Source organism: Aristolochia californica, unplaced genomic scaffold, assembly GCF_029961685.1.
Source record: "Aristolochia californica isolate CCGP_79_NKW_82.1479 unplaced genomic scaffold, dmAriCali1.0.hap1 SCAF_3, whole genome shotgun sequence".
NCBI classification, from domain to species: domain Eukaryota; kingdom Viridiplantae; phylum Streptophyta; class Magnoliopsida; order Piperales; family Aristolochiaceae; genus Aristolochia; species Aristolochia californica.
Genome location: NW_027181992.1, coordinates 44,398,079 through 44,425,578, shown reverse-complemented (window position 1 = coordinate 44,425,578; position 27,500 = coordinate 44,398,079). Strand labels below are relative to the sequence as shown.

Sequence of the window (27,500 nt, the reverse complement as noted above, 5' to 3'; positions counted from 1 at the left end):
ATAAAAGGGCCATAAAATATTTCTTGTAATTTTCTAATAAGTCACTAATAGTAATAGAATTTTATTTAAAGGTTTTTTTGGGAATAATTATCATAGAAAAAATATTTCTAGTTTTTCCTATAATATAAATTTTCATCTAAAGGCACTAAGGAGGCCAAAGTAAATTTATGGTCAGATTCAAAAATTATAAAACAAGCTAGTCAATAATTGGAGTAAAAAATATTAATATTGGTGCATTTTAATCCATTATTGAAATTCAATCATGAACCTCCCCTATCATTATTTTTTTAAAATGTATGCATAATTTTATATATAATTTTTTTGAAGCCACCCCTACGTGCGAGATCATAAACAAGGAAAAAAAACTCTTTGTCCCTTCCTCATGGCTCTTGAAGAAATTAAAAAAATATTTTAATAGAAATACGTTTCTAGAGACTATTATTGTTTTTTTTCAATAAATGTTGAAAAGACATTTTTAGTAGAAATATAGGGACCATTAGTGCCTCATGTTTTTTTAAAATATTTTTCTAATTATAAATTCTTGTTAAAAAATCATATAATTTTCTAAGTAAGATTTTCTTGCCAAGATGGGCTAGAAAACCATATAGAAAACTTTTGAATAAGTATTTGATAGTTGATGATATAATTTTTTTAGCATGAGGCAATTTTCATAGCAATTTTGTGTTTGTCATTTTATTTGATTAAAAATTTATCGATAAGTATAATAATATATTAGATTAATTATTATTTTTTATTTATTTCCTTAGAAAAGGCAATAAGAGGTCCATTTAACTTTCCTAAGAAAAAATTAAAATATTTATTGTAATTTTCTAGTATGTCTCTAATAGTAATAGGATTTTATTTAAAGAATTTATAGGTTTTATTTGGGGGATTGTAAATTGATAGTAATATTTCATTTAATTTTGTTGTGTTTAATTATTGTATGGAGTTTATTCATAATGTTATGCATTGTATGGAGTGTATAAATAATTTCATGGAGTGTTTATGGAATGTATAGACAATTTTATGAAGTGTTTATGGAGGTATTATGTATATAGATTATGTCTAATTTTAAGTAGAGGTCATGCCGAATTTTATATAAGTATTATATACATAGATTATGCTCAATTTTAAGTAGAGGTCATACCCAATCTTATACATAAATTATATATATAAGTTATGCCCAATTTTATGTAGAAGTCATAGCCAATTTTATGTAAAATATATGCATAATTTTATATTTAATTTATTTTATATATATTTTTTGAAAAGTTTTAAATATATGTTGAAGTTTGAACTCGGCTCGAACTTAGTTAAAAATTTTGGGCTCGAGCTCGATAACAATTTTGGGCTCGAGCTCGATAACAATTTTAGGCTCGAGATAAGGTTCGGCTCGAAATATTTAAATTAAACTCGACTCGAACATAGACAAATTCGAGCTCGGCTCAGTTCGGCTCGGCTCGGCTCAATGCCACCCTTAACCCTACACATGTAGAGTGAATTTTAACACCCCTGTAATTCAAGCAAGTCTTGGGGATAAGAATGTGTTTTGCACAAATTTGCAAGCATATCACTTTGTTGATTGTTTTTTAGTAGCATGCGGTATATAAAAAAATTGTTTGGTTTTTTGAGTTGATTCGGTGGGGCTTCTATAATCTCTTCCACCACCCCCTTCGAGCGCAGATCTTTGAAGTTCTGTGTTTTTTCAGGTTATTCGATCGCATAAACCTCCAAAAATATACAATAAACTATATAAAATGGTGGAAGCAGCACCAACAGTGCCCAAAACTGTCGGTTCCCTCTGTTTTTTTCTTTATTATTTAACCCATGATGCTGCAGAAGAATTTCCCGAAACTGCTTCCTTTCTTTTCTTTGACAGAAACAGAATAGTGTAACCGATCAGTGTCTTAATGTGCAGGCTACCGTCTGAAAATCCCCACTGTCCGTATCTCACACGGCGCTCCGATGATGCAACCGCAACAGAAACCGAAGCTCCCCCACTTTTTCTATTTTTCGTCTCCCTCCGGCAGTTCCCAATTCCGCCTCCTTTTCCCTCAATCACCCAATCTAATTCGCATCGATCTCATTATCATCTACAGGTGTTTGATTCTACCGGTTTCCTTTTTCGCGATAACTATGCGGAGAGACAACGGAGGAGAGAGCCAGAGATTTATTTACTCAACGCAGCAAGTGGCCGACTGATCCGAATTGTGCGATATTCTTTCGTTCGATGAACCTGGGAGATAGTCACATCTATGGAAGATAAGATGCCGTGAATTTGAACTGCAATCATCGCGGTTATTTGTTTATTAAAGAGTACAGGGATAGTCACATCCATGAAGAAAGGGTATTTTTGAAGTTTTGTGGAAAAGCAGGGGGTATTTTTAGTGAAGAACATCCCAAAATTCACAAAGAGTCATTTCTGTCCACGTCCGTTAAATTTTGGACGGACTTTCATTAGGGGCGTTACACGCTACAACGGCTCGGCTTGACGCAAAGGATGGCCACGTTGGCATTCTGCCAGTTAGGTTACGCCACGTATGCTTTCGACCGACCAAAGCTGGCCACTGTTGTTAAACGTGGACATCGGCTTTCTTCCACTTTCCCCCCAAACCGGCAGTATCGTACGGCTGCCGCTTCCGAGGTCGACACCAGGCGCCACTGGGCTTCTGCTGTTACTTGCTGGGCTTGCCGGAGAAAAGACGATGAAATTGATGAAGAAAGCAGAGATGTGATGTCCGTTTCTGTAATTATTGTGTGCAGAGAAAAGAGGACACAAGTGGACACCGTGGTTTTTTAGTACGTAACGCTCAGTGATGGCTATAAATGGGAGAAGGAGAGGCGGAGGGATTTGCCCCTGAGTTGAACAGGAACGAATTACTTAAAGAAGTCCAAGGAAAGGGGGAATCAAAAGAGTCGAGCAAGATGTGTGGCGGTGCCATTATTTCCGGTTTCATTGCCGTTAAACGTGGCCGGAAGCTCTCCCCAGAGGATCTTTGGTCGGAATTTGGTACTTTCTCTGATCTTCTTCTCGCGGAATCCAAACACGAAAGCAGTACCGTGCCATCGGTTACCTCTTCCAAGAATAAAAGCAAGAAACATTCGGCTGTGCGTTTGAAGGACTATGGACTTGGATTGAAGTTGAAGGCTAAACCCAAATCAGTCTCTGCGCAAGGTAATTAAGTCGGTGTTCCTTCTCGAACACTTACGAGTTCAGATCACCCACTTTCGTGTGTATTCATTTACTGGGCTGATCAGTTTTTCTCATCTATCATTTGCATCTAAATGATGAATAAATAAACTAAGAGATGATTAGCTGTGAGATGTTTACTCTTCAGGCCTTGCATGCATTATATGATCATTTGCTGTTATTACCGTTTCTGGTACAGTTTCCATTACCACAACAAGTTTCTTTTTTTCTTTTTCCCCGACCAACAGCAAAGATCACTGTAGTCGATAATGGGAAACCGAAGGAGAGGAAGCCGCGGAAGAATTTGTACAGAGGGATCAGGCAGAGGCCCTGGGGGAAATGGGCCGCTGAAATCCGCGATCCCAGGAGAGGTGTGAGAGTTTGGCTTGGGACTTACAACACCGCGGAAGAGGCTGCAAAAGCTTACGACGAAGCTGCAAAGAAGATTCGCGGCGATAAGGCAAAGCTCAACTTTCCAGATACAGAAACCAACCAACTTCCGGTAGCGAAGAAACTTTGCATGGGTCCAACAAGCATAGGACCGGAGGTCCAGGAAGATAACTTTCCGGTGATAAAGTCGGATGTCGAAGAAACAAAAACAGAGTTGAAGCCTCAGCCAATCGACTGGTTTCCTACGGTGGACATGGAATGGGACCTGAAGGAGAGGATTTCGAGCTTGGAATCGCTTCTGGGATTAGAGCCCGAATCGGCTGAGTCCGTTGCTGGGTCCACGAATCTCTGGTCACTGGACGACTACTTCGAGAACCATCTCCTCTACTGATATTTACTCTCTCCGCTGTGGTTTTCCTCTGCGTTTGCCGTCTCCATGGGTGTATTTCATCACCTTGTGTAGTTTTTATGATTTGTACCGGTTTGCTGTAAAACTCTTGTAATGCGTTGTAATATGTCCAGCTTCTAGTCCCTTTGCAACTTCCCCCTCACCCTAATTTTATCCGGTTTATGCTAGCCTTGTTAAATCATTTTTACTAAATTACCATTTTTAAAGAATATATTAACAAAAATAAGTAACTACCAAATTTAATATAAAAAATACTTAACTTTGACCCGTCTATTGACGTGTATAGTCCAAGAATACACATCAACTTTGACCACTTACTTATGTAGTGCCATGATAGTACACCACACCCGCAACCGAATTAATAAATGCGAGTCAGGTCACACATGACCACATTGCCATGTCATGAGATATGTGTACGACTTGCCGTCATGTCAAGTCATCAACGTGCCACATTAGCATTCCTTTTTGTTCTTATTTTTTCTTTCATTATTGATTTAAGTTCTTTTGTAATTTAAAAAATATTTAAAAAAATCAATTTCTGGGTTTAAAAATCTTACTAAAATTTCATTACCTTCTATTTAATATAATAAAAATAAAATATTTAATTAATTTTTTAAAATTCTAATAAAATTTATATCTTACATTATTAATCTATAATATTCTTTAATTTAATACAATATTTTATAAAATTTTAATTTAGTTTTTTAAAATCTTATTTGATGGTACATGTTTTATTACCTTTTATAATAAAAAATATTAAATTTATGTATTAATTAATTAAAAATCATATTCTAATCAATTTAACACATTTTATTATTGATTTACGATGTTTAAAAATTTTCAAATAATTTTAAAATGATTTATTTTAAAAAATATTTTTTGTCAATATAAGTTTTATTACCTTCTATTTATTTTTAAAAAATTATAAATTTTGTAAATTAATTAACTAAAAAATTATATTCTCATTTATTTAACACCTTTCATTATCGATTTAAGATATTTACAAAATTTTAAAATATTTAAAACATTTATTTTATTTTTCAAAAAACTTATTTGTGGGCATGTATATTATTTTGCTTGGCTCGATTCCGACTCAATTTGGTTCAGTTTATCTCGATCTCGAATCTAATTCGAGATCGGGCTCATTTAATGAGTCAAGCTTGATAGAACCATGGTCCTTCAATCTCGCATTAAAATTGCTATGAACGAACGCCTCATGCTATGTCAAGAGCTCTTACCGTTCTGATGATTTTTTTTCTGTATTTTTGCTCTAATACTTGAAGATTCTTGAGCAACCCATCCATAGTTGATAGTACGAATGACTCTGTTTCATCTAGAACAGAACGTACTTGAATATCTGGAGTCGTAGAAATTGGGGGGTAGATCCATTTGTTATTTCATAAAATCGTATCTATATCATCGAATTCAAAATAGTTTTCAGCCAACCATCTTGGACTAATCTTTGATTATATGTCATCTTCTTCTTTTTTAACTTCATTTACAAAATTGACAAAGCGTTTTGGTGGATATATCATTTATTCAAAAATAGATCTATATCTATGTCTATTTGGCCACATATTTGGCTGGTTGACATGGATATAGAAGTATGTTATATTGTTGAATAACAAGCCCTCCATCAGATTATCTATTTATCCATTTAAAGGAAATATGTGTGCTTGGGAGTCCCTGATAATTGAATAAACAAAGATTTTACCATGACTACAATTTTAGAGAGACTTGAAAGCACGTTCTTTCACTTTTGAGCCCATTTTTGAAATTTTTGATTTTTTTTTTCTTTCATAGAGATGATGAAAGCAAGTTTTTGTCCTTGTTTATTGACTTGCTTCTTAATTTCCAGGAAACGTGATAGATTTTTTGTTTTGGTGGTGGTGTTTTAGCCTTGGAGATATCGGGGGAGAGCTGGAAGAAGGCGAAAGTTTTTAATTTGCTTGAATTTGCAGAATGAAGCTTCGAAGCTGAATTACCACTCGCTAGGTATTGTCTAACTTTTTAAAAGGATCCACATTTTAGTGATCAAGAATCAAGATTTAGGATAGGGTGCACTTAGGAATTTAAACTAGGAAGAATAACTAGCAGTTTTCATTATTGATCGATTTTTTTGTTTGTATCCGATACAATTGGGGCTTAAAACCAGTTTGTATGGAACCATCCATCGTAGTATCTGACACGAAACCATTGGTGGATAAGTTCTTAATAATTTAGAAAAAAATAAACAACCAATTAGTGGATAAGTTCATTATAGTTTGCATGGAAAACATAAACACCGGTCTAATGAACTAATGTCTCACTCTCTCTATATAATTTAAATAATATAAATTATAAAAAATTTCTACCTACTCTCTCATCTATGTGTCTACAATTATTTGTTAATCATTCATTTTTTATTTTATTTTTGGTGTTTGGCTTTTTTTTTTCTTTATGTTTTTAATTTGTAATGTTTTTTTGTAGAAGTAAGAATGACAACAACACCTCATTCTCAATTGACATTAGTAGTTAACACTAGTTCTAATGTGGCTATAGATAATGACTCAACTCCACCAGAGTCATATCCATCTAGAACTACTAATGTAAAACAAATGAGCCTAGGTGAAGGTAACCTAAATGAGGAAGAAAGTGACTATATCCATAGTTCAAAAAGACAAAAATGGTCTCATGTGTGCTTGGAATTCAAAGAAGTCTCACTTATAGATTGTACAAAAAAGGCTCAATGTATTCATTGTAAGACCAATTTGAGTATTATTAATAATGGAGCGATTACACATATGAGTTGACATTTGAAACGTTGTCCTAGTAGAAAAGTGGCAATGAGAAAACAAAAAACCATAAACTTTCAACAAATAGAGTCTAATGTTCATTAGAGTCCATCCGGTGTTTCTTTTATTGATTTTAGAGGCAAATATGATCAAGCTAAAATGAGAGTACTTATTGCTCATTGGATTTTTATGCATGAGCATCCATTCATGATAGTCGAAGAGGAAGGATTTAATTTTATAATGAAGATGACAAATGTGAATTATGAAAAAATATCCCATAAGACTATTAAGAAGGAGTGTATTGAAGTGTATGAGGCATAAGAAAAGAAATTGAAAAATTTATTAAAAGATATTAACAAAATTAGTCTTACCATGGATATTTGGAAGTCCCAAAATCAGAAGATTGAATACATGGTTATTAGTGGGTGTTTTATTTATAGTAATTGGAAGCTACAAAAAACGAGTCTTGACTTTTGTGCATGTTGCTCCTCCTTGTCATGGTGTTGACATAGCAGATGTTATTTATAAGGGTATAAAAAATTGGAAAATAAAAAATAAAGTATTTAGTATCTAAGTTGATAATGATGCATATAATGATGTTTGTTTGAGAGTTTTGATGTGCGTTGTTGTGCACATATTCTGAACTTATTACTCCAAGATGGTCTTGTTCAGATTAAAAATATCATTGAGAATATGCGTAAGAGTGTCAATTCATAAATTTTTTTGAGGCTAGACTTCACTTTTTTTTTAAAATTGTGCAACAACTAAAACTAGATGAAAAAAGATTGGTAAGTTTGGTTATTGATTGTCCAACTCGTTGGAACTCCACTTTTGACATATTTTCTTCTGCATTAAAATTCAAAGATACATTTTCTAGATTTCAAGATAGAGAACCAACTTGTGATTGGTTGCCAAGTATTGATGAATAGGAAAAGGTAGAAATGGTGTGTGGGATTCTAGAAGTTTTTAATGTAGTCACTAATATAATTTCTGGGAGTGACTACTCTATGCAGAAATATCCAAAATCTATCCTATAATTCCATCTTTCGATAGCAAATCACAAGATCAAAATCATCTAATTAATGACCAGTCAATTAGAAGCAATAAACCCATAATAAATCAGACAAACATAGAAGAGAATTACTTCAAATTAGAATAGAAAATCAAGCATAATTCCAAACTTGGTTACATCTTTTTCCTAGAATAAAGAAAAGTTAGTTCATGCTAAAAACGAAATTCAACATAAACTAATTCACCATCTTGTTTTCTAAGGGGAATAGAAGGAAATGAATACTGAAAAAAAATCCTCTTGTCGTGCTTTCCTCCACTCTGCAGGAGCGTCCTTCAGAACTCGAGAATCCCCTTTCTTTCGCAACCTCTCGTCAAAGCTCCACCAAATAATCGAGAATCCCCTTTCTTTCGCAACCTCTCGTCAAAGCTCCACCAAATAATCTTCTTCTCTCTTCAGCAACGTTCTTTCTCCACTCCCTTCTCTATTGTAGCCTCCCTTAACTCCCCTTTTCGTGCTTGCCAAATCCAAGTCAATAACAAAAACCCTCATGGCGTGAAACTCTTATTAGTCCAAAACTACCAACGTAAATCTCTCTAAATCCCACTTAATCTTTGAAAAAGTCAACTTGATCTTTATCTCTTAAATAACACATGTGAACTTTGACTCTTTTTTTCTTCAAATCTGAAATAAAATTAAATGACACCAGTGTGGCCTAAAACTGATACAAATAAATAAAATTAGACTAAAGTTTAAAGTTAAGAAGTGATAAAATATTCCAAATTATGCAAGTCATCAGTAATTTTAATATTTTTCACTACATTAAGTAATTAGTAGTGGAATAATATTTTTTTATCAGACAATAATAGGTTTATTGTTTTGTTTTTGTCACAGGTGGAGATTTTGCTCATGCCAACGGGGACTTCATATATTGTTTTCTAGTACGAAGAGAAAGAGCTAGAGTTTATAAATTTATACTAGATGTATAGTTTTTATTTGGGTAATGGTAATTTGATATTGATATTTTAATGATGTTTTTGTCTTTTATTATTAAATAAAGTTTATGCATAATAATATGTAGTGTTTTTTATCAATTTTATGCAGAGTGTATAGACAATTTTATGCAAGGCTTAAGTACAGAGGTTATGCCCAATTTTATGTAGAGGTTATGCCTAGTTTTATGTACAATTTATGCATAATTTTATATATAGTCTATTTGACATGTATTGTATGCACAGTTTTAAATGTAAGTTAGAGTTTGAACTTGATTAAAATTATTGGCTCGAGCTTGATCACAATTTTAGGCTCGAGTTTCTAATATTTAAATCAAAACATACCCATGTTCGAGCTCAGCTCGGTTTGATGCCACCCTTAGTGGGACATGTTGAGACGCGATAGGAGCAATGAGACACATTGGTGGCTGGAGGCAATGTGGAGAACAAATAATTGTCGAGGGACCCAAAGTAGCAAATGATAGGGAGAATGAAAGTGATCGGCATGGCGAGAAGGATTTACAGTTTTAAACCCTTAAAATGTCTATAATTATGAACTTTTTTAATTTGCTAGAATTTTTTTGTAATTTGTTCTAGCAAATTTGAAAATTCTTTGTTATAGTTTTCTAAAACTGTAACATCAAATTTCAAAATTCTCTACAAAATATATATTTTTCTAGGGAATTTTGAAATTGTTGTTACAACTTTCTTAGATAATTTCAAACAAAATCTTAATACAAGAAAAGAAATAAATTCACTGTAAAAAAACAAAATTCGGGTCTAAAAATTTCCTAAAAACAATTTTCCCAATGAAATTCAGTTTAAACTATAACACCAAAAGATAAATTCACTATAATTGAAGTTTTTTCAATTATTAATATGTTAGTTTACTTGATTAATTTATACTTCACTTTTTATTAATAAAAAATTAATAAGTTTTAATAAAAGTATGTTAATGGGTAATTATTTAATGTATAATTACTATTCTTCATTCATAATCCTGTCGTCACTAGTCATCCAGTTCAGCAAAAAAAAATCCACCTCAAAGATAAATAATAATAAAACAATCACGATCACGATGGGACTCGAACCCACAATCTCCCGCTCCGGAGGCGAGCGCCTTATCCATTAGGCCACGCGATCCTCGTAAACAAAAGGACAGCTAAGAGTTATTAAAATACTTTCGTGAAGAATTCTACTACCATAGTCAACTCGCCGGTCGCCAGGACAAGGAAGACATCTACGTGTCGTAAAAGCGAAATCTTCAATTCAGTTTTCAGCCCCAGACAACGTAGACTATGTGCGAAGCGGTTTCAGAAGTAGTCTCACAAAACGCCTCCGTTCCGGTTCCAACTTCTCCACTCTTGGCCCCCGATTTTACACTTTGTTTTTTGCCCAATTTTACCCCGTCTTGTGGACGTTTATTTTTAGTAAAAGTGGTTGGTAGAGAAGGTAATTAGTAGCTAATGTTGGGCTACTTTCAGGCGCACGCATTGCCGATACGTGCGATGTCCACGCGACCTGCCACGTAGACTTTGTGAGTGGGCAGTTCTACTGTCGCTCGCCTGTCCTAACTCTGTAGGGTACAAAAGACCTCCTCCCTTCCTTTCTCCGCCATTGCTTGCTTTCTGTCTGAGCCATCCACTTTTCTTGTCCATCGACCTTTTTTTCACCATTGTTCAACTTTTAAAATGTGTGGCGGTGCGATCATCTCCGATTTCATTACTCGCGACAACGACGGGCGCCGAGTCATCGCTTCCGATCTCTGGCCCAGGTGTGCTTCCGACAAATCCGACATTAATTTCCCGTCCGAGTTCCGCCTCTTTGGTAGCCATCAGCAACTCCACAAAAGACCACCGTCCAAAGCTTCAGGTACGGAAACAACTCCCTTCTACTTCCACTGTAAGATATCACTCTTTTTGACATGTTTAAAATGATCAGATGATGCCACGGCTCAGAAGAGCTGCAAAAGAGCGAGGAAGAACATCTACAGAGGAATCCGTCAGCGCCCTTGGGGAAAATGGGCGGCCGAGATCAGGGATCCCCAAAAAGGGTTTAGAGTATGGTTGGGCACCTTCAGTACTGCGGAAGAGGCCGCCAGAGCTTACGACAAGGAGGCTCGCAGAATCAGGGGCAAGAAAGCCAAGGTGAATTTCCCAAACGAGGACGAGGAGACCATGCCTCCTCCATCTCGCAATTCCGGCAACCTCTACAGTGAAGTCTACCAGAACGCAACTGATGAGCATTTCAGTGTTACTTCCACACCTAGTTTCTCTCAGAGGCGACCCTGTCCTCCCACCATCGATTTCTATCCCGAAGTGCCGGCGGCGTGTTCCCCCACTACTGATTCTTCGAACACGGCAACAGGGTGCGGCCTCGATGGTTCAGATTCCGCCGTTGTTACTGCGACTGAAAACGTGAAAGGAGAAGAAAACACGATTGGGAAGCTTTCAGAGGAGTTGTCGGCTTTCGAATCGTTAATGAAATTTTATGAGATCCCGTATCTGGACGGTGGGGTGGAGCAAGGGTTCGTGCGAAACGCTATGCAGGAAAACGTGGTGGATGATCTGTGGAGTTTTTGATGATGTTCCAGCAGCGCTCGTGTAAGAAGAAGCTTTGCCATTAATGGTAGTGGGGAAAACTTGCGATCCACACCAATTTTCTCTCTGCTCAATTTGTATTTACTACTAGGTAGGGAAAAAGTTTTTATTGTTTTATAGATTTAGGCATCACTAATGTTGCAGAGATGATGTCTGGGAAGCTCTTCCTTCTTAAGTCGGTTGTGTTTTTCGTACCCTGATATAATGAAATTTGATCCATTGCAAGAGATTCCTTCCGTGTTTGGCCGAGCGAGATCCCCGAATCTCGAACTAATCATTCTTAAGCAGAAGAAAGAATAAACAACAACAAATGGACCACAAAAGTGAATTGTCTATCATCAATGTTCAGAGTTCAGAGCGTCTGCAAATGAGAGAGGAAAGAAGAAGGATGTGGAAGGTTTTGGCCAGTGCCAGACGAGAGAGGGTATAATCGGAATCGGTGGAGTGTGAACAAAGAGAGCGGTGGAAAGTGGAAACCCAGGTGCGCCACAGGTTTAGTTTCTACTTTCTGGTTTGAAACACCCCAACCGCCCCTGGTTTGTTTTGCAGTTATGCACTCAATCGGGCGAATTAAGACTACTCTCCGCGTAGTCTTCATTCTCGTTCTCAAATATCGCGGGTCTTTCTATGATCTTCATGAATTTAAACACGCAATAGCTCCGGTAACTTGCCTGAAAAGGTAGTCACTATCGCCTCTGTATTGCCGCAGTTGGGGGAAATACTGAAATCGATAGATAGACGGAGAAGTGAGATTGTTCGTTACCGGATTTAGACAGTGGTAGTGCCAAACCCATTGAACGTCGACAGGCGGCACAAGCATTGACGATTTCGAAGCACCCTTTGAGATATCAGAAATCAAAGGCATCCAAAAATCCTTATACGATTATTAAAAAATTCATAGAAAAATTATTTATTTTATATAAAATATATATATACTCGAATATAAATTTATAGAATTACACTTATACGACTAATCGAGTTAACCAATTACATTAGTGATAATATTATACTTAAATTTAACAGATTTTACGGACTAGCCACGCTGAGAAATAAGTTCGAGTTCAACGTTCAGATTACATCTTCTCAAGAAGCATAAGACCGAGGGGTGCGGACGAAATTATTTGAAAGTTCAGGGGCATTTGACAACCTTGAAAACCCTAATCGCTTTCTCTTCTGGTTTAAATACCCCTTTTTCCCTATTTCGTGTTCCAGCTAGAGCAGCTACCTCAGCGCCGTTGTATTTTCGTTTACAGGATCAACTCGTCTCCTTGATCATCTTAAATTCTCAATTTCCTGCTACGTCTTCTTCCAAATAGGTGCATATTTTCTTCTTATTGTTTCTTTTGGTTTCTGTTATGGATCTGGTGCTATGATGATGTTGTGAATCCCAGCTCATTATGAGACCTTCGTGGTCGGGGAAAAGAACAGCTTCACAAAACCATCTGAGCTATCTTCTTGTATTTGTAAACTTTCAACAGATTCGTAGAAGGCTCTGAATTTCATTGCGGAAAATTTCCGAGTTTTAAGTTCCCTATGATGTCCATTGTACCATGCTAATGCTGAAATACTTTGATGGATGTACCTTTTATCTTCTGAGGGAACTCTATTTTTTGTTTTCCATTTTATGTTTTAAAATTATTACCTGTGGATTGATTTTTTTCATCTCCTTGCTGGTTTTCGTATTTGGATTGGTTTTCTTCATAGAATCGACGGCATGGATTTCGTTCTAAAGATTTTAGCTTGTGACAATTCGTAAGATTTTGAATCGGAAAGGCCTGAGAAATTAACTGACCTTAACAAGGACCTACCGTTTAATCAGATTACTTCTTTCTACACCTTGAGGCATGAAGAAAAGGAATCACAAATACCTTGTCAGGGACTCGCACCTTTACGTTCCTATTTGGAACCACAGAAAAGAAACGAAAATAAGAGAAAATTAATTTTTGTTGTTTGGTAATATAGATATATTAATAGAAAAGAAAATAAGGAAGAAAGAAAGTCATTCTCGCTCTCATAGTTAATACATTTCTTTACAAAAAGAATGGAATTGACAGGGAAAAAAATAGAAATTTAAAAAAAAAATCATTAAAATTTAAAATATTATTTTTTACTATTTTTTGTGTACATTCACTAGAAAAATTACATTTCTCTTCTATTTTTTTCTAATTTTTTATGGGCAACATGCAAGAGGAAAGAATTTTTTTTTCCCTTTCTCTTTCTTTTTTTCCTTCCATTTTTTGTTTTCCAAATACAGCTTTATTTAAAGCAAAAGAAAAAGATTTACTGAACCAGAAAAAAACATTAAATACTAGAGTGGATTACCTTGGAACCCCCTTTGCCAAATTTCTGAAACCTTTCTCATCTCAGCAAGGTATTATTCTCTTCAGCCCCAAATTTGTGAATTTTTTAGGGTTTTTATTAATTGTTTGATATTTAATTTTTTAATTTTTGGTGATTGAATGGTTAATTTTTTATTTAACTGTAATTTAATTGATGATTGTATTTCTGTGATGATTTAATTTAATTGAAATTCAATTGATGGTTGAATTTTTGTGATGATTTAATTTTATAGAAATTTAGTTAATGATCGAATGTTAATTTTTGTGTTTAATTGAAACTTTATTGAATTTTTTAATATTTGTGTTCAATTGAAATTGAAATTTTTGCATTTACGGGGGTTAGACAATTTGAAGGATGAGATGATGATCTTCAACCACATAACGCCCTTCAACACTTGAAGTCGTTAGTGGAGCGCAGATGAAGCTTTATCTCGATGCAGGAGATGAAGGGGTCTTTCATCTCCACGGTTTAATTTCAATCATGTGGAAGAAGTTCTTTTTTATCTTCTTCGAATTGAAGGACGGGCGATGCTCGTATTTTTCCCTCTCTACTAGCGCCCCCCCCCCCCCCCCTTGCGCGTCATTTTTCTTTTTTCTTCCTCTCTCCCGCACTCCCTTCCCTCTCTTGTCTCCCTGTGCCCCCGACATTGATCTCGTCCTTTGTCTCCCTGCGCCCCCGACGTTGATCTCGGCCACCATCTTAGTTTCCTCTCGTCTCTGTCCTCAAACTCTCGTCTTCTCTCGGCCTCGCCTTCTTTCTCGCACCCCCTTTCTTGTCTCCGTGACTCCCTCTCTTCTCTCGGACTCGCTCTCTCTCGCTTCTTTCTCTCTATTCCCTCCTGACCTCCCTTTCTTTTCTGTCTTCTTACTCTCCTCCCTTTTGGCCTCCCACTCCCTTCTCTCTTTGGCTAGTCTCTTTTCCCTTGAAAATACCTTCCGATTTGTTTGCGCCTCCGACTACCTTGCATCTTCTGAGATTGCTAGTGAGTTGCCGCGGAATCACTGCGCAGGTGACAAATCCCAACACGGATGCGATCGTGGCCATGGCTTGTTCCTCGAAGCAGGAATTTCTACCTCAGTACAGGGCAAGACGCAACCAATTCCCTTGGTCTCGTAATTTTTGGGATCGCAAAACCGCTTCCAGAGTTGGAGAAAAACTAGGTTTACGTCTCGTGGAAATCAAACTCTGTGACGTTGAAATCAATGTCGAAAAGGAGCTCTCCAGGCCGATGCATCAAAGAAAGAGTGTCATCTCTTTGTTTGATTCCGTCAAAAGATCCGGTGTTTGAGTTTTCGGCGCCGAGAAATTGCAAATTTGAAGAAATTTAGGCATAGGGGAAGATCAGGTAATTTCCTGTTATGGAATTGTTTAACTAAATCTTGTATTTTATGCTTCTACCATCTATGATTTTTTTGAGCATGAAAGAGCAACAGATTTTCTAGCAAAAAAAGGAAAAAATAAGAAGAAAATTAGAAATCCTTGCTCGATGAATCTCTCGCTTCCGAGCTTTACTGGTTATTTTAATGCTTATGTGAAAGTGACTCCAATTTACTTATTGCTGTGGGCATTAAAACTTGTCATTTGTTTCTGGGTCTCAGCTATGCCATGTTTGTAACTTGACACCATTTTAATGGAGACCGTGTTTAAGAGATTGAACTCTATTTACTGGTTCGACATTTCGATTATTGACAACGGGAGACGTAGAGACGATTTCTTGAGTGAAACACCTCTAGGATCAGGGATTGATTCAGTCCAATATATACTAACAAAGTTCAGATTTGCTATGTCAAAATATATTATATATTATTAATTACTATAATACAAATCTATCTTATGTTATTAAAATAATATTTTTTATTTATTAATCATAATTTTTTTATTTATTCTATTGTAATAGCGATTTAATAGTGGTAATTAAAATATTGTTAACTCAAACATTTTGGTTTAATTAGTTTATTTTTATAATTATTAAAATTAATGATTTTAAATTTCAAAGATGAAGATGAAGTTGTTCACATTAATACCCTATTTCAAAAATTTTGAAGATGAAGTTGTCCACACTAACACCCATTTTGAAGATGAAGATCATGTAGACATTATATATGATTGTAATGAATCTTCCTTACTATCAATAGTTTTGTACTGACCTATGTCCGATTTTGAATGAGTGTGTTTTTGTGGTTAAGACATGGTTGTGTAGACATGGATATTTTTGTGGTTAAGACATAAATGTTAAGACTTATCTAATGATATAAATTAAGTTTTTTTTTATAAAACATGAATGTTGAGACTTATGTGATGATATAAGATGTGTTTTGTATTTGAGTCATTTTACATGATGACATATATGGTTTTTTTGTATTTGTGTCTTTGTTTTCATAATTGAATATGCAACATTGCAAGTAGGGGGTGGTATAAGCCGAGCCGAGCCCGAACCTATTTATGTTCGAGCCGATATTTAAATATTTCGAGTCGAGCCTAAAATTGTTATGGAGCTCGAGCCCAACGAGTTCGAGCCGAGCTTTGAGCCGAGCTCGAGCCTCAACATATATTTAAAACTTTTCAAAAAATATATATCGAATAAAATGTATATAAAATTATGCATACATTTTACCTAAAATTGGGCATAACTTATATATATAATATTTGTATAAGATTGGGCATAACCTCTATTTAAAATTGAGCATAATCTATATATATAATAATTGCATAAAATTTGGTATGACCTCTACTTAAAATTGGGCATAATCAAGATACATAATACCTGCATAAACACTCCATAAATATTTCATAAAATTGTCTATACATTCCATAAACACTTCATGAAATTGTTTATACACTCTATAAAATAGTCTATATACTGTATAATATTATAAATAAACTCCATACAATAATCAAACACAACAAAATTAAATAAAATATCATTATTAATTTACAATCACCCAAATAAAAATTATAAATTATTTAAATAAAATCCTATTATTATTACAGTCTTACTAGAAAATTACAACAAATATTTTAAGTTGTTTTTAGGGAAGCCTTTTGAGATTTTGAGAAGAGTTGCTCTTTGGGACATCTTATTGCCTTTTTTAAGGAAATAAATATAAATTAATAATTACTCTAATATATTATTATAATTATCGATAAATTTTTAATCACATAAAATATCAAACACAAAATTGTTATGAAAATTACCTCATGTTCAAAGTATTATATCATCAACAGTCAAATACTTATTCAAAATTTTTCTATATGGTTTTCTAACCCAACTTAGCAAAAAAATCTTACTTAGAAAATTATATGATTTTTTTAAAATAATTTATAATTAGAAAAATATATTGAAAAAACATGAGGCATTAATTGTCCCTATATTTCTATTAAAAATGTATTTTCAATATTTACTGAAAAAATCACTTATAGTATCTAGAAACGTATTTCTACTAAAATATCTTTTCAATTTATTTAAGAGCCATGAGAAAAGGGACAAAGAGTTTTTTTTTCTTCCTTGTTTATGATCTCGCACGTAGGGGTGGCTCTGAATAAATTATATATAAAATTATGCATACATTTTTAAAAAATATAATGACAGGAGAGGTTTAGGATTGAATTTCAATAATGGATTAAAATGTACCAATATTAATATTTTTTACTCTACTTGTTGTCTAGCTTGTTTTGTAATTTTTGAATCTGGCCATAATTTATTAGTGCCCTTAAACCCTAATTTATTATGGCTTCCTTAGTGCCCCTAGATAAAATTTTATATTATAGGAAAAACTAAAAATATTTTTCCTATGATACATATTCCCAAAAAAACCTTTAAATAAAATCTTATTACTATTAGTGACTTATTAGAAAATTACAAGAAATATTTTAAAATTTTCTTAGAAAAGTTAAATGGACCTTTTTATTGTCTCTTTTATGGAAATAAATAAAAATTAATAATCAATCTAATATATTATTATATTTATCGATAAATTTTTAATTAAATAAAATATCAAACACAAAATTGTAATGAAAATTACTTCATGCTAAAAGCATTACAGCATCAATTGTTAAATACTTATTCAAAAATTTTCTATACAGTTTTCTACCCCATCTTGGTACGAAAAATCTTACTTAGAAAATTAAATGATTTTTAATAAAAAAATTCAATTAGAAAAATGATTAAAAAACATGAGGTACTAATAGTTTATAGAAACTTATTTCTATAAAATTTATTTTTAATTTTTTCTAGAGGATTTTTTTTTTTAATGATCTAGCAAGTGCGATTTGCACGTGCGAGATCATCTTCGCACAAGGGAGGGGGGAGATTATTTCTCCCCTTAACTTAGGTTCTGGTTTTCCGCCGAGACGACGCGGAGGGAAGGGGGTTACGGCCCGTGTACCTATCGTCAGGGATGACGGCTATGTCAGAGGCGACGGCGAGGAGAGGAAGAAATCGAACAGACGGCCACAGAGGCTACCAGCGAGCAGCTGCGACGGCGATAGAAACCGCCGGCGAACAACTGCGACCGCGGTAGAGGCGGCGACAACAACCCGCTCCCCCGTTCGCTCGCGATCCCGATACTGATCCGACTCACTTCTAGCCGGTTCACGTGCCGATGAACCGAACTTGGCTTCGGTCAAGCTCGACTCGTTAAGGTAAACGAGCTCGATAGATAACGAATCGAACCAAGCCGGCTCGATTCAAAGCCATCCCTAATTACAAGTATTCATGGATAGCCTATTGAGGGACGCTTTATTATTTTCAAAATTTTTGAAATAACCCTATTACAAACCCCGTAGAATTGAATTGTTTAACCGAAGTGACTCATTTGTAAGAACAATTATTTGCTTTTAAAAGTTTATTTTAAGATACTAAAAGTTGATCCTCTTTTCGTATTTGATATTTAGGTAAAATTTGTGAACGTTTGTTGTATATTTCATACTTATATTTGAAAAAAGGATAACATGGATTTATTTGGAAATGAAGAGATGATTCAAGTGATTTGGGTAATGATCTAAGTGAAGAAGAAGATAATGATGATGGTGATGATTTTGTCGATGCTTAGGACCAACAAAGAAATACGCAAGAGTATCATATTATGTAGATTTATTAGCCACTAACATATGGTAAAATTATTTATCATCATATTTTAATAAAAAAATATTTAGGTTGTATTTTACAGTTATTTACTTGATGTATTTTATATTAAATACTTAAATGTATTAGACTTGTGTTATTTTATTTTTTTATTTTTCCAATTGAAAATATATTGGATAATGATTCTAGTATTTTGATAAAATTATTTTCAACTTCTATCTACTAGCATATAATTGAAATTCATATTATATTATATTTCTAAGATAAATAATCAATATATTAATGTTTTATATTAAATATATTTTGACCATTTTTATATGAATTGTGCTCTTTTATAATTAAGTGGTTTCTCATTTTTATATTATATTTAAAAAGGTTTTAGAATGTAATATGTAAGTGTTATATTAGCATTAAATTAGAATTGGTAATTTTATATAATAAATACCCTTTTATTTATATAAATTTATAATTTTTAATATTATATTTAATTACTAATTTAAGAGTGAGAATTTAGAAATTATAAAAATAATAATTTGATTAACCATTTCATATTATAATAGAAAGCATTCGTTCAAATATTTTATTTTAATATATTTATCTAACTAAATAATTTAATTTTTGATTATTTATTAATTTAGACTACTTAAAATATATCTTAATTTATTAATAGACAAGTTATACAAAATTTTCTTATAAAAGTTAGATCAAGTTTTATTAATGAAAGTTATGTCAAATAGTCGTTATATTTTTAAAGTAATTATCGATTAGAAATAATAATTAATTTTAAAAAGCGCTAACTTTGTGATATTACCAATTTCTTGTGTCAACATTAATTAGCAAGCATCAGAAAAAACAACAAAAGGAAGAATGAAATCTTGTGAGTCCCGAGACAGGAAACCACATTTCACGGCTGCACAGTCGCAGACTAAAGCTTTGGGAGACGCCACAGCCTGCCCTGGACGAGCAGAAACCGCCCTTGTCCGACTACGTTGCTGATGGACGACTGTCTTCGGAAAGATTTGTCCACTTCTGCTCCTCATCGTTGGAAAGCGTTCACCAAGGCTCCCTCTCACCTGCTCGTGCAGAAATAGCCACGCGGACTGCCTCGGTTTTCTTGGCTTCTTCCCGAATTTAGCACCTGGGTTACGCCGACTCAAGTCTGTTCGCATTCCGGTGCTCTCCAGCTTCTGAAACGCCTCAATCTCATCCCATTCACTCATGTAACTCCAAAAGAGCCTAGAATCCATCTCGTATTCCTTTACCAGTTTACATCTCCGTGTTCTATAAACGAGGCCTCCTGCTCAGAGAATATTCAGACTCCGTCTCCAAAATCCCGAATGGTTCCGTTCTGGGCTCTGCTCTTTGTTTCCTTACTCACAATCTCGGCAAGTATCGAGGAAAGACAGACGTACATCGTCCGCGTCAAGAAGGACGAAAAACCGTCTGTCTTCTCCTCCGCCGAGCAGTGGTACAGGTCCACCGTCAGAAGTCTCACTTCCAGTCTACGTAGCGAAGAGGGATCACCAAACCCCGGAGATGATCTCCTCCACGTTTACAAAACCGTCTTTCATGGCTTTTCCGCGCAGTTCACCGCGTCTGAAGTGGAAGAGCTCAAAAATCGCCGCAGCGTACTTGCCGTCTTCCCAGACCGAATCCACCGGCTCCTCACAACTCGCTCCCCAAGCTTCCTTGGACTCACCGGCGCGAGCAACTTACTCAAGGAGGCAGACTATGGTTCGAACCTCGTTATTGGGATGCTCGACTCCGGAATCAGTCCCGATAGGCGAAGCTTCCATGATCGAGACCTTAGTCCAGTTCCCACCCACTGGAAAGGCGAGTGCATGGAAGGCCCGGGTTTTAAGAAAACCAACTGCAACAGAAAAATCATCGGAGCCAGGTTCTTTCCTTCCGGATACGAAGCTGCCAGAGGCAAAATCAACGCCACCAAGGAATTCCGATCTGCTCGAGACTCCGATGGTCACGGGACTCATACTGCTTCCACCGCAGCCGGCCGTTTAGTCTCTAATGTCTCGTTGCAGGGTTACGCCAGTGGCGATGCAGTTGGAGTCGCCCCCAAAGCGCGACTCGCTGTGTACAAAATATGTTGGTCCTCGGGTTGCCACGACTCCGACCTACTCGCTGCCATCGACAAAGCCGTGGAAGACGGCGTTGACATCATTTCACTGTCCGTTGGAGCTAGTCCCACACCGTTATACGCTGACCCGATCGCGATGGGAGCATTCGGAGCGATCGAGAAAGGCGTGTTCCTGTCGGCGTCGGCTGGGAATGAAGGGCCTGGCAGGATGACAGTTACAAACATCTCACCATGGATAACGACTGTCGGCGCGGGAACAATGGATCGAAGTTTCCCAGCGGATGTCTTGCTCGGCGACGGGACGGTTATTTCCGGGATATCTGTGTATGGTGATGGAAATTTTCCCGTTAAAAAATTTTTCCCCCTGTATTCCGCTTGGAACAAAACGCAGGAAGGAGATGCGTTCAAGGGTCAGCTTTGCATGAAGGGTAGCCTAAAGCCAGAACTAGTACGCGGTAAGATCGTGATATGCGAACGCGGTGGAATTCCCCGCGTGGAGAAGGGGGAGACCGTGAAGGAAGCTGGCGGCGTTGGCATGATTATTGCGAACGCTGCGCCGGCGGGGTATGCACTGACGGCGGACTCACATGTTCTTCCCACCGTGGCGATCGGAGAGAAGGACGGGTACGATCTCCATGGGTACCTAGTTCGCAGTCTAGACCCGCAAGCAGCTTTCGTCTTTCATGGAACTCGGGTAAAAGTGAAGCCGGCGCCGACCGTAGCCGGTTATTCATCTCGAGGGCCAAACCTGGATTCAACGTACATAATCAAGCCGGACGTGCTCGCACCCGGCTCTGACATCTTAGCAGCATGGCCGGATAGTATTGGTCCTACAAGCCTGCCGTCGGACACCAGGCGGACGGAGTTCAACCTTCTGTCCGGCACGTCAATGGCCTGCCCACATATCTCCGGCGTCGCAGCCCTTCTGAAAGGCTCGCATCCTGACTGGTCTCCGGCAGCCATCCGGTCTGCGCTCATGACCACCGCGTACGTGAACGACAGCGCTGGTAACGCACTACTGGACGAGAGCTCCCGGAATGCGTCGACGGTCTGGGACATGGGTTCAGGACACGTAGACCCCAGAAAAGCCATGGATCCTGGGCTCATCTACGATCTCTCTGCGGAGGACTACGTCGATTTTTTGTGCAGCTCCAATTACAGTTGGAAGACCATTCGAGCGATCATACGGAGGCCGGCCAAGTGCTCGAGGAGACGAGGGAGGCCATGGGATATTAACTATCCGTCGATATCGGTGGTCTTCGCACCGTCAGATGATGGAAAGTCGAGCGAGGTCGATATAAGCAGGACGGTGACGAACGTGGGTGACGGCGCGGCGAGCTACACAGTTAGTGTAGTCAATCCCCCGGGAGCGACCGTGACGGTGGAGCCCTCGAAGCTTAATTTCACTGAGAAGGGTGAGAAACTCAAGTTCGTGGTCAAAGTGTCGGCGTTGAATGTCAAATTAACTTCGATAAATTCGTATAGTGTTTTCGGTACGCTGACGTGGTCGGACGGAAGACACGTTGTTCGTAGCCCAATCGTAGTGACGTGGCAGCTGTATTACTGACGTGGTCATCGGCTTACTTGTCGTAGCACTCGGTAGTTACTAGTTACTTGGGAATAGGATGTATAGATGCGACACAAGTTACTACAACTTTAAACATTTTCCTTATTTTAGTACATGGTGTCGTGGTGTAGTTGGTTATCACGTCAGTCTAACACACTGAAGGTCTCCGGTTCGAGTCCGGGCGACGCCATCCTTCAATTTTGATGTGAAGCTGTGTCCGAGTTTGGGTCCAAATCCGGATTAGTGGTCCATATCAGTTTTGTTCCGGTAGTGCATCTTTTTATGCGAATTTAACCTATGGTGTAAATTAATCAAATTTAATTTATTGCTAATTAATGCATTACTATATTGGAAGGAATTTGCTTTGTGGTCTAGAACTATATATTAATAATTTTTGAACGAGTAATTAAATTTAATATTGGATAGTTACTAAACACTGGATTTATTAGCATAAATTTGCATATAAACTTCTTTTTATACTAAGAATATTTTGTAGAAAACCTCCTAAAAAAATAGGAAATGGAGTTAGGGATATAAATGGGTAAGAATCATAAAGGAGCATTTCCTCTTGGTCCTAAACCCTAATCCCTAATCTTAATCGAATTCCAATTAATCTACAATTAAACCCTAACTTACTCTTAACCCTAACCTTAAACCTTAACCCTAAATTCTAACCCTGACCCTAAACCCCAACTATAACCCTAACCCTTATCCTAAGCCCTCATATGAATCAGCCCCTTATTAAACCCTAAAACCTAATAAAGGGTTTTCCCTTGAGGATTGAGTGTGGCAATATCTTCTGAACATTAGAGATGTTCATGGGTTATCACAAATCAGTATGAACCAAGGAGAATAGAGCAACACCTTTACTTTCACCACGAGGAGAATAAGTACTGCACTGGTGTTTATTTACTTGACAATCTCCAGAGTTCAGACAGGAAAGGGAATGTAATGAAAGAATCATTTGATTGAGAGACTCCAGGGATGGATGACCTAACTTATTGTGCCACTAAAGAGTTGTATGTTGAACATTAGATGTGGTTGTAAGTGTTGGCGAATCAAGATAATAGAGCCCCCTCATTCAAAGCTTCTACTATTAACCTGTTTTGTCTTCAAATACTGAAGAAAACATGAAGCAAGGGAAAAAGTAATAGAAGAGTTAAATTTCTATGTTCGTTGATCGACAGATAAAAGATTGAAGGGAAAATTAGGAACAAAAAAGACATCTTTCAAATGAATGGTAGGTGTAGTAAATGTGGACCCCACCCCCACGGACGTTGGTTTGGGATCCATTTACTATAGAAACAAACTTGTCAATCAAACAAGGAGATATAGAACTCAAGAGGGTACCATTACATATCAAGTGCTCAAGACCCCAGAGTCAATAATCCAAATGGAGAAGTAGTTGAAACCATACTTGTTATAGTAGTAGTAGCAATAGGAGAAACCTCATTCAGGGAGGCCTGGTTTCTGGTAGTAACCATCGTATGTTTTATCCTTTGAAGTAGTTCAAACTCTTTTGTAGAAATGGTTTCTTGTCTTTGGTATTTTTAGGAGCCATAATAGAGCTGAATTCTTGAACAAACTAAAGCCTTAAACCATGTTTTATATCAAGCAATACCCAACCGAAGGTAATCAACCAATGACTTCCTTTGTTGGAAGATATGGTGGACTACCATTTTATACAGGAAGATCTTATACACGATTTGTAGAAAGTTGGGCATTCGTAATGTTCTCTCACCCCTAGTTTGAGGGGGAGTATTGGAAGATTGGCCCAAACCCACATGACCAAGGCCCACAAGTCCATGTGTGTGCAAGATAGGTCAAACCCATAAGACCAAGGAAGGCCCATAAGTCCAAGAGATGTGGAATATGGGCTCAAAGCCCATAGACCAAAGAGAAGGTCCATAGGCCCACAAGTTGATGGCAGGATGGTAAATAAAAAGTTATCTCATAGAGATGGCACAAATATAATTAGTTTAAGTTCCAGGGGTATTATTATAATATTATACTTTGATTAATCTATAAATTGAGCTTCAGGGGAAGGGTTAAGACAATAAATCTATAACTTTTTCTTCTTCCAATTTTTTCCTAATGAGTATCTCTTTCTTTTTTTCCATGAGCTAAATCCACGAAGTCTTAAAAATCAACATGGTATCAGAGCATTGACTCGTATTATGGTTTTCATAATTCCAGAAACCCATCATTTTTTTTTCTTCATATCAATGGTGTTTTTTTTTTCATAGTTTATGGACCTTTGTTGGAATTCGTTTTTTATTTTATTTTATTGGTCCTTTTTTTTCCTACTGCACTGTTGTTCTGTAATTCTTCCCGTATCCAAGTTGAGCCGAGTCGACTCGGGATTGTGCTTCTGGCCGTCTAATCGGCTGTCGAGCCTCCCTCACAATGCTGGCATACTGCTGGCTGGTGTTTATCAACAACCACAACGAGCACATTTTAATAGGCGTGCGAGTAGAGCTTCCAGTCTGGTGGGGGATAGTAGAGAAAGAAGCCCAGATAAAATATGATTGGTCGTCCTACCTCGCACTCGTCGAGATGATCCGCAGAGCAGGCCTCAAACTAAGAGTCTCCCTCTGTTTCCATGCCTCTGCTGATCCCACTATTCCACTTCCGTAATGGACAGAAAATCAAGGCAACTCGGACCAAGTTCCAAACAGAGCATGCCTGCTGTTGAAAGAATCCGATTGATTTCTTTTGGAAAGTTTCTATCTCAAAGTCCCGCTCTGTTTGGAAGTCACAGCTGTCTTTGCTGCTCATCCCGTAATCTACCATCAATCCGGAATTTTGATCTTGCTTTGATCTCACTGTGGTTTTTTTTTGGAAATTTTGCTGGCTTCGAATACTATTTCTGGTCACTGGTTTTCCCGAGCGACACCTCCGTTGTTGTTGCCGGAGACGACGAGACCAAAATTCTGCCAAGTTTTGTTTCTTACTCCGGAAACTTCTCTGATCGCCATCGGTTCTCTGCTGTCCCGCGCTGTTCGGGAGCCAGCGTCGCGGGGAGGAAGACGAAGACACTGTTGCTGAATATCAAGTTTCCTAAAAGTTAAGAAACTTAGATTTAATCGAGCGCCTGACTGCAACCCGGATCCGGCGGGCCAAGCACATTCTGTTCCGCTCGGGTTAATCCAGCGGATCGGGTGAACTTGGACCGAGTCAACCTGTTCCGGGTCAACTTGGTCAGCTCACTTACTTTTTGCCTAGAGTTCTATACATATTTCTTCTGTAACTCAGCTATATTTGTGTGTTATTTGACTCAGAGCGACTCAATTCTTTGTCTTTGGCTGGATTATTATTTTCAAGTATTTGTAACTTATTCCTTGGTCAAACATATTATTTGGTGCATAAACTCACATCAAATTATTTTATAGGTCAATTTAAATAATTATTTGGTATGTGTTATTGGGCCTAAGCCCATTTTAACTGCTGCTACTATTGTGTCTCTTTGGCTAAGACATTATTATTGAAGTACTTCTCTATTGTTGATTGTTATCAGCATTAGCTATTCTGATGAAGCAGAAAACATATGATGACCACAAAATATTATCTTTTGGGTAATTACCCTTTACCCCCTTAATTGACATTTATTACTCCTACTATTTGAAAGTTTGTGCCTTGTGGAGGGACACAGTTATGGAGGAGTTTTATTACGCTTCTGAGCAATGCGTATAAACAAACTATCTATAGAAGATAGGAATGTGTCCTACATCCAGCATGAGTTATTTGCCTGGAATATGGAGTGATGTCTTATGGTTTAGAATGATTTTACTCTCACTTATCTTATGCCAACTGGGCTTCTTGAAAGAGACCACCAACTTGAAGGGGAGTATTGGAAAATGGGCCCAAGCCCACACGACCAAGGAAGGCCCACACATCCAAGAGATGTGGAAGATGGGCTCGAGGCCCATAGACCAAGGAGAAGGCGCCCATGTGCCCACAGAGTTATGACAGGATGGTAAATAAAGAGTTATCTCATAGAGATGGCATAAATATAATTAGTTTAAGTTTTAAGGGTATTATTATAATATTATAGTTTGATTAATCTATAAATTAAATTTTAGGAGAAGGGTCAATAAGTCCATAACTTCTTCTTCCTCCAGTTTTTTCCCAATAGATGTCTCTCTCTTTTTCTTCACGAGCTAAATTCATAGAGTCTTGATAATCAACATCCTTCTTAAATACTAATATCTCAATCGAAGAGACACAATAACAACTTCGGTAATGAGCTAGTGGTACATATCATAGTTGTTGTTATATAACAGCGGATAACAAAGAAATAGTAAAGGTCCTTTAGTGTAACAAGGACATAATTTTCAGCAAGTCCAACCATAAATGAGGAGGATGTTCACCGAGTAATAAAAAAAAATATCTGAACTCAATGCTACTGGGTCCAAGAGAGAGGGAGACAAGGTGTCTAGCTCCTGCTGTTGTGATCAAACACGTTGAGTCAATATACAAAATCTGATGCTACTCGATGGCTGCTATAATTATCTCTCAAAGTGAAACCAGAGAGTTAAGCTCTAAATCGGAGGAAGACAGTAGACATGTCATCCCCATATTCGTTTCAATATCGATTCTCACGGTCCTCAAAGTTTCACCATTTCCATTGACCGTATGAGGAAGAAGGGAGAAATGGAAGGAGTCGAGCATCAGATCGTCTCCGTAAACGGGAGAAGGGAGATCAAATAATCTTATCCTTCAACGATTTCAAATAATATATAGTCTGCAATTAAGTCACGACAGACGAATAAATGAAGCAGTCTGAGATGATTAGTTAAGAATTAAAGGAAAGGTGCTTAGTAATGGGGGAACCACCTACCCCAAGAACGTACGGGTACCTGGTCCTTTGCGTTTATGGCCCTTCGCATTCTAGAGATTCGTACATTTATTCTCGTCTGAACTGTCAAAAAATAAAAATAATCGCTAAAAACAGTCAAAATTTTCACTTGGAGTTGCTATGTTCTAAAATAAAATCCTTGGCGTTATTTTCGGTAGTCTCTGTAATCAGTAATTACAAGAAGATTCTCTTT

The 27,500-nt window shown here is 36.8% G+C and overlaps 2 protein-coding genes and 4 non-coding genes across 6 annotated transcripts; 5 read left to right on the top strand and 1 right to left on the bottom strand.

The window, feature by feature from the left end:
• Nucleotides 1-2,629: 2,629 nt before the first annotated feature.
• Nucleotides 2,630-11,591, top strand: LOC137959600 (uncharacterized). Its single transcript, XM_068806958.1, has 4 exons — nt 2,630-3,175; nt 3,439-3,961; nt 10,347-10,636; nt 10,706-11,591. The coding sequence occupies exons 1-4, from the start codon at nt 2,827-2,829 to the stop codon at nt 11,344-11,346; spliced, it is 1,803 nt and encodes a 600-aa protein (XP_068663059.1). The 5' UTR covers nt 2,630-2,826; the 3' UTR covers nt 11,347-11,591.
• Nucleotides 9,835-9,907, bottom strand: TRNAR-CCG (transfer RNA arginine (anticodon CCG)). Its single transcript has one exon. It is a non-coding gene; the product is annotated as a tRNA-Arg (tRNA).
• Nucleotides 11,592-12,723: 1,132 nt separating the features above from the next.
• Nucleotides 12,724-12,817, top strand: LOC137960730 (small nucleolar RNA snoR69Y). The gene has a single exon (XR_011114277.1). It is a non-coding gene; the product is annotated as a small nucleolar RNA snoR69Y (small nucleolar RNA).
• Nucleotides 12,818-12,890: 73 nt separating this feature from the next.
• LOC137960732 (small nucleolar RNA snoR53Y) lies at nt 12,891-12,967 on the top strand. Its single transcript, XR_011114279.1, has one exon. It is a non-coding gene; the product is annotated as a small nucleolar RNA snoR53Y (small nucleolar RNA).
• A 7,157-nt stretch (nt 12,968-20,124) lies between these two features.
• Nucleotides 20,125-22,495, top strand: LOC137959599 (subtilisin-like protease SBT1.5). Its single transcript, XM_068806957.1, has one exon. The coding sequence runs from the start codon at nt 20,125-20,127 to the stop codon at nt 22,447-22,449; it is 2,325 nt and encodes a 774-aa protein (XP_068663058.1). The 3' UTR covers nt 22,450-22,495.
• Nucleotides 22,496-22,565: 70 nt separating this feature from the next.
• On the top strand, nt 22,566-22,639 carry TRNAV-AAC (transfer RNA valine (anticodon AAC)). Its single transcript has one exon. It is a non-coding gene; the product is annotated as a tRNA-Val (tRNA).
• Nucleotides 22,640-27,500: the final 4,861 nt, after the last annotated feature.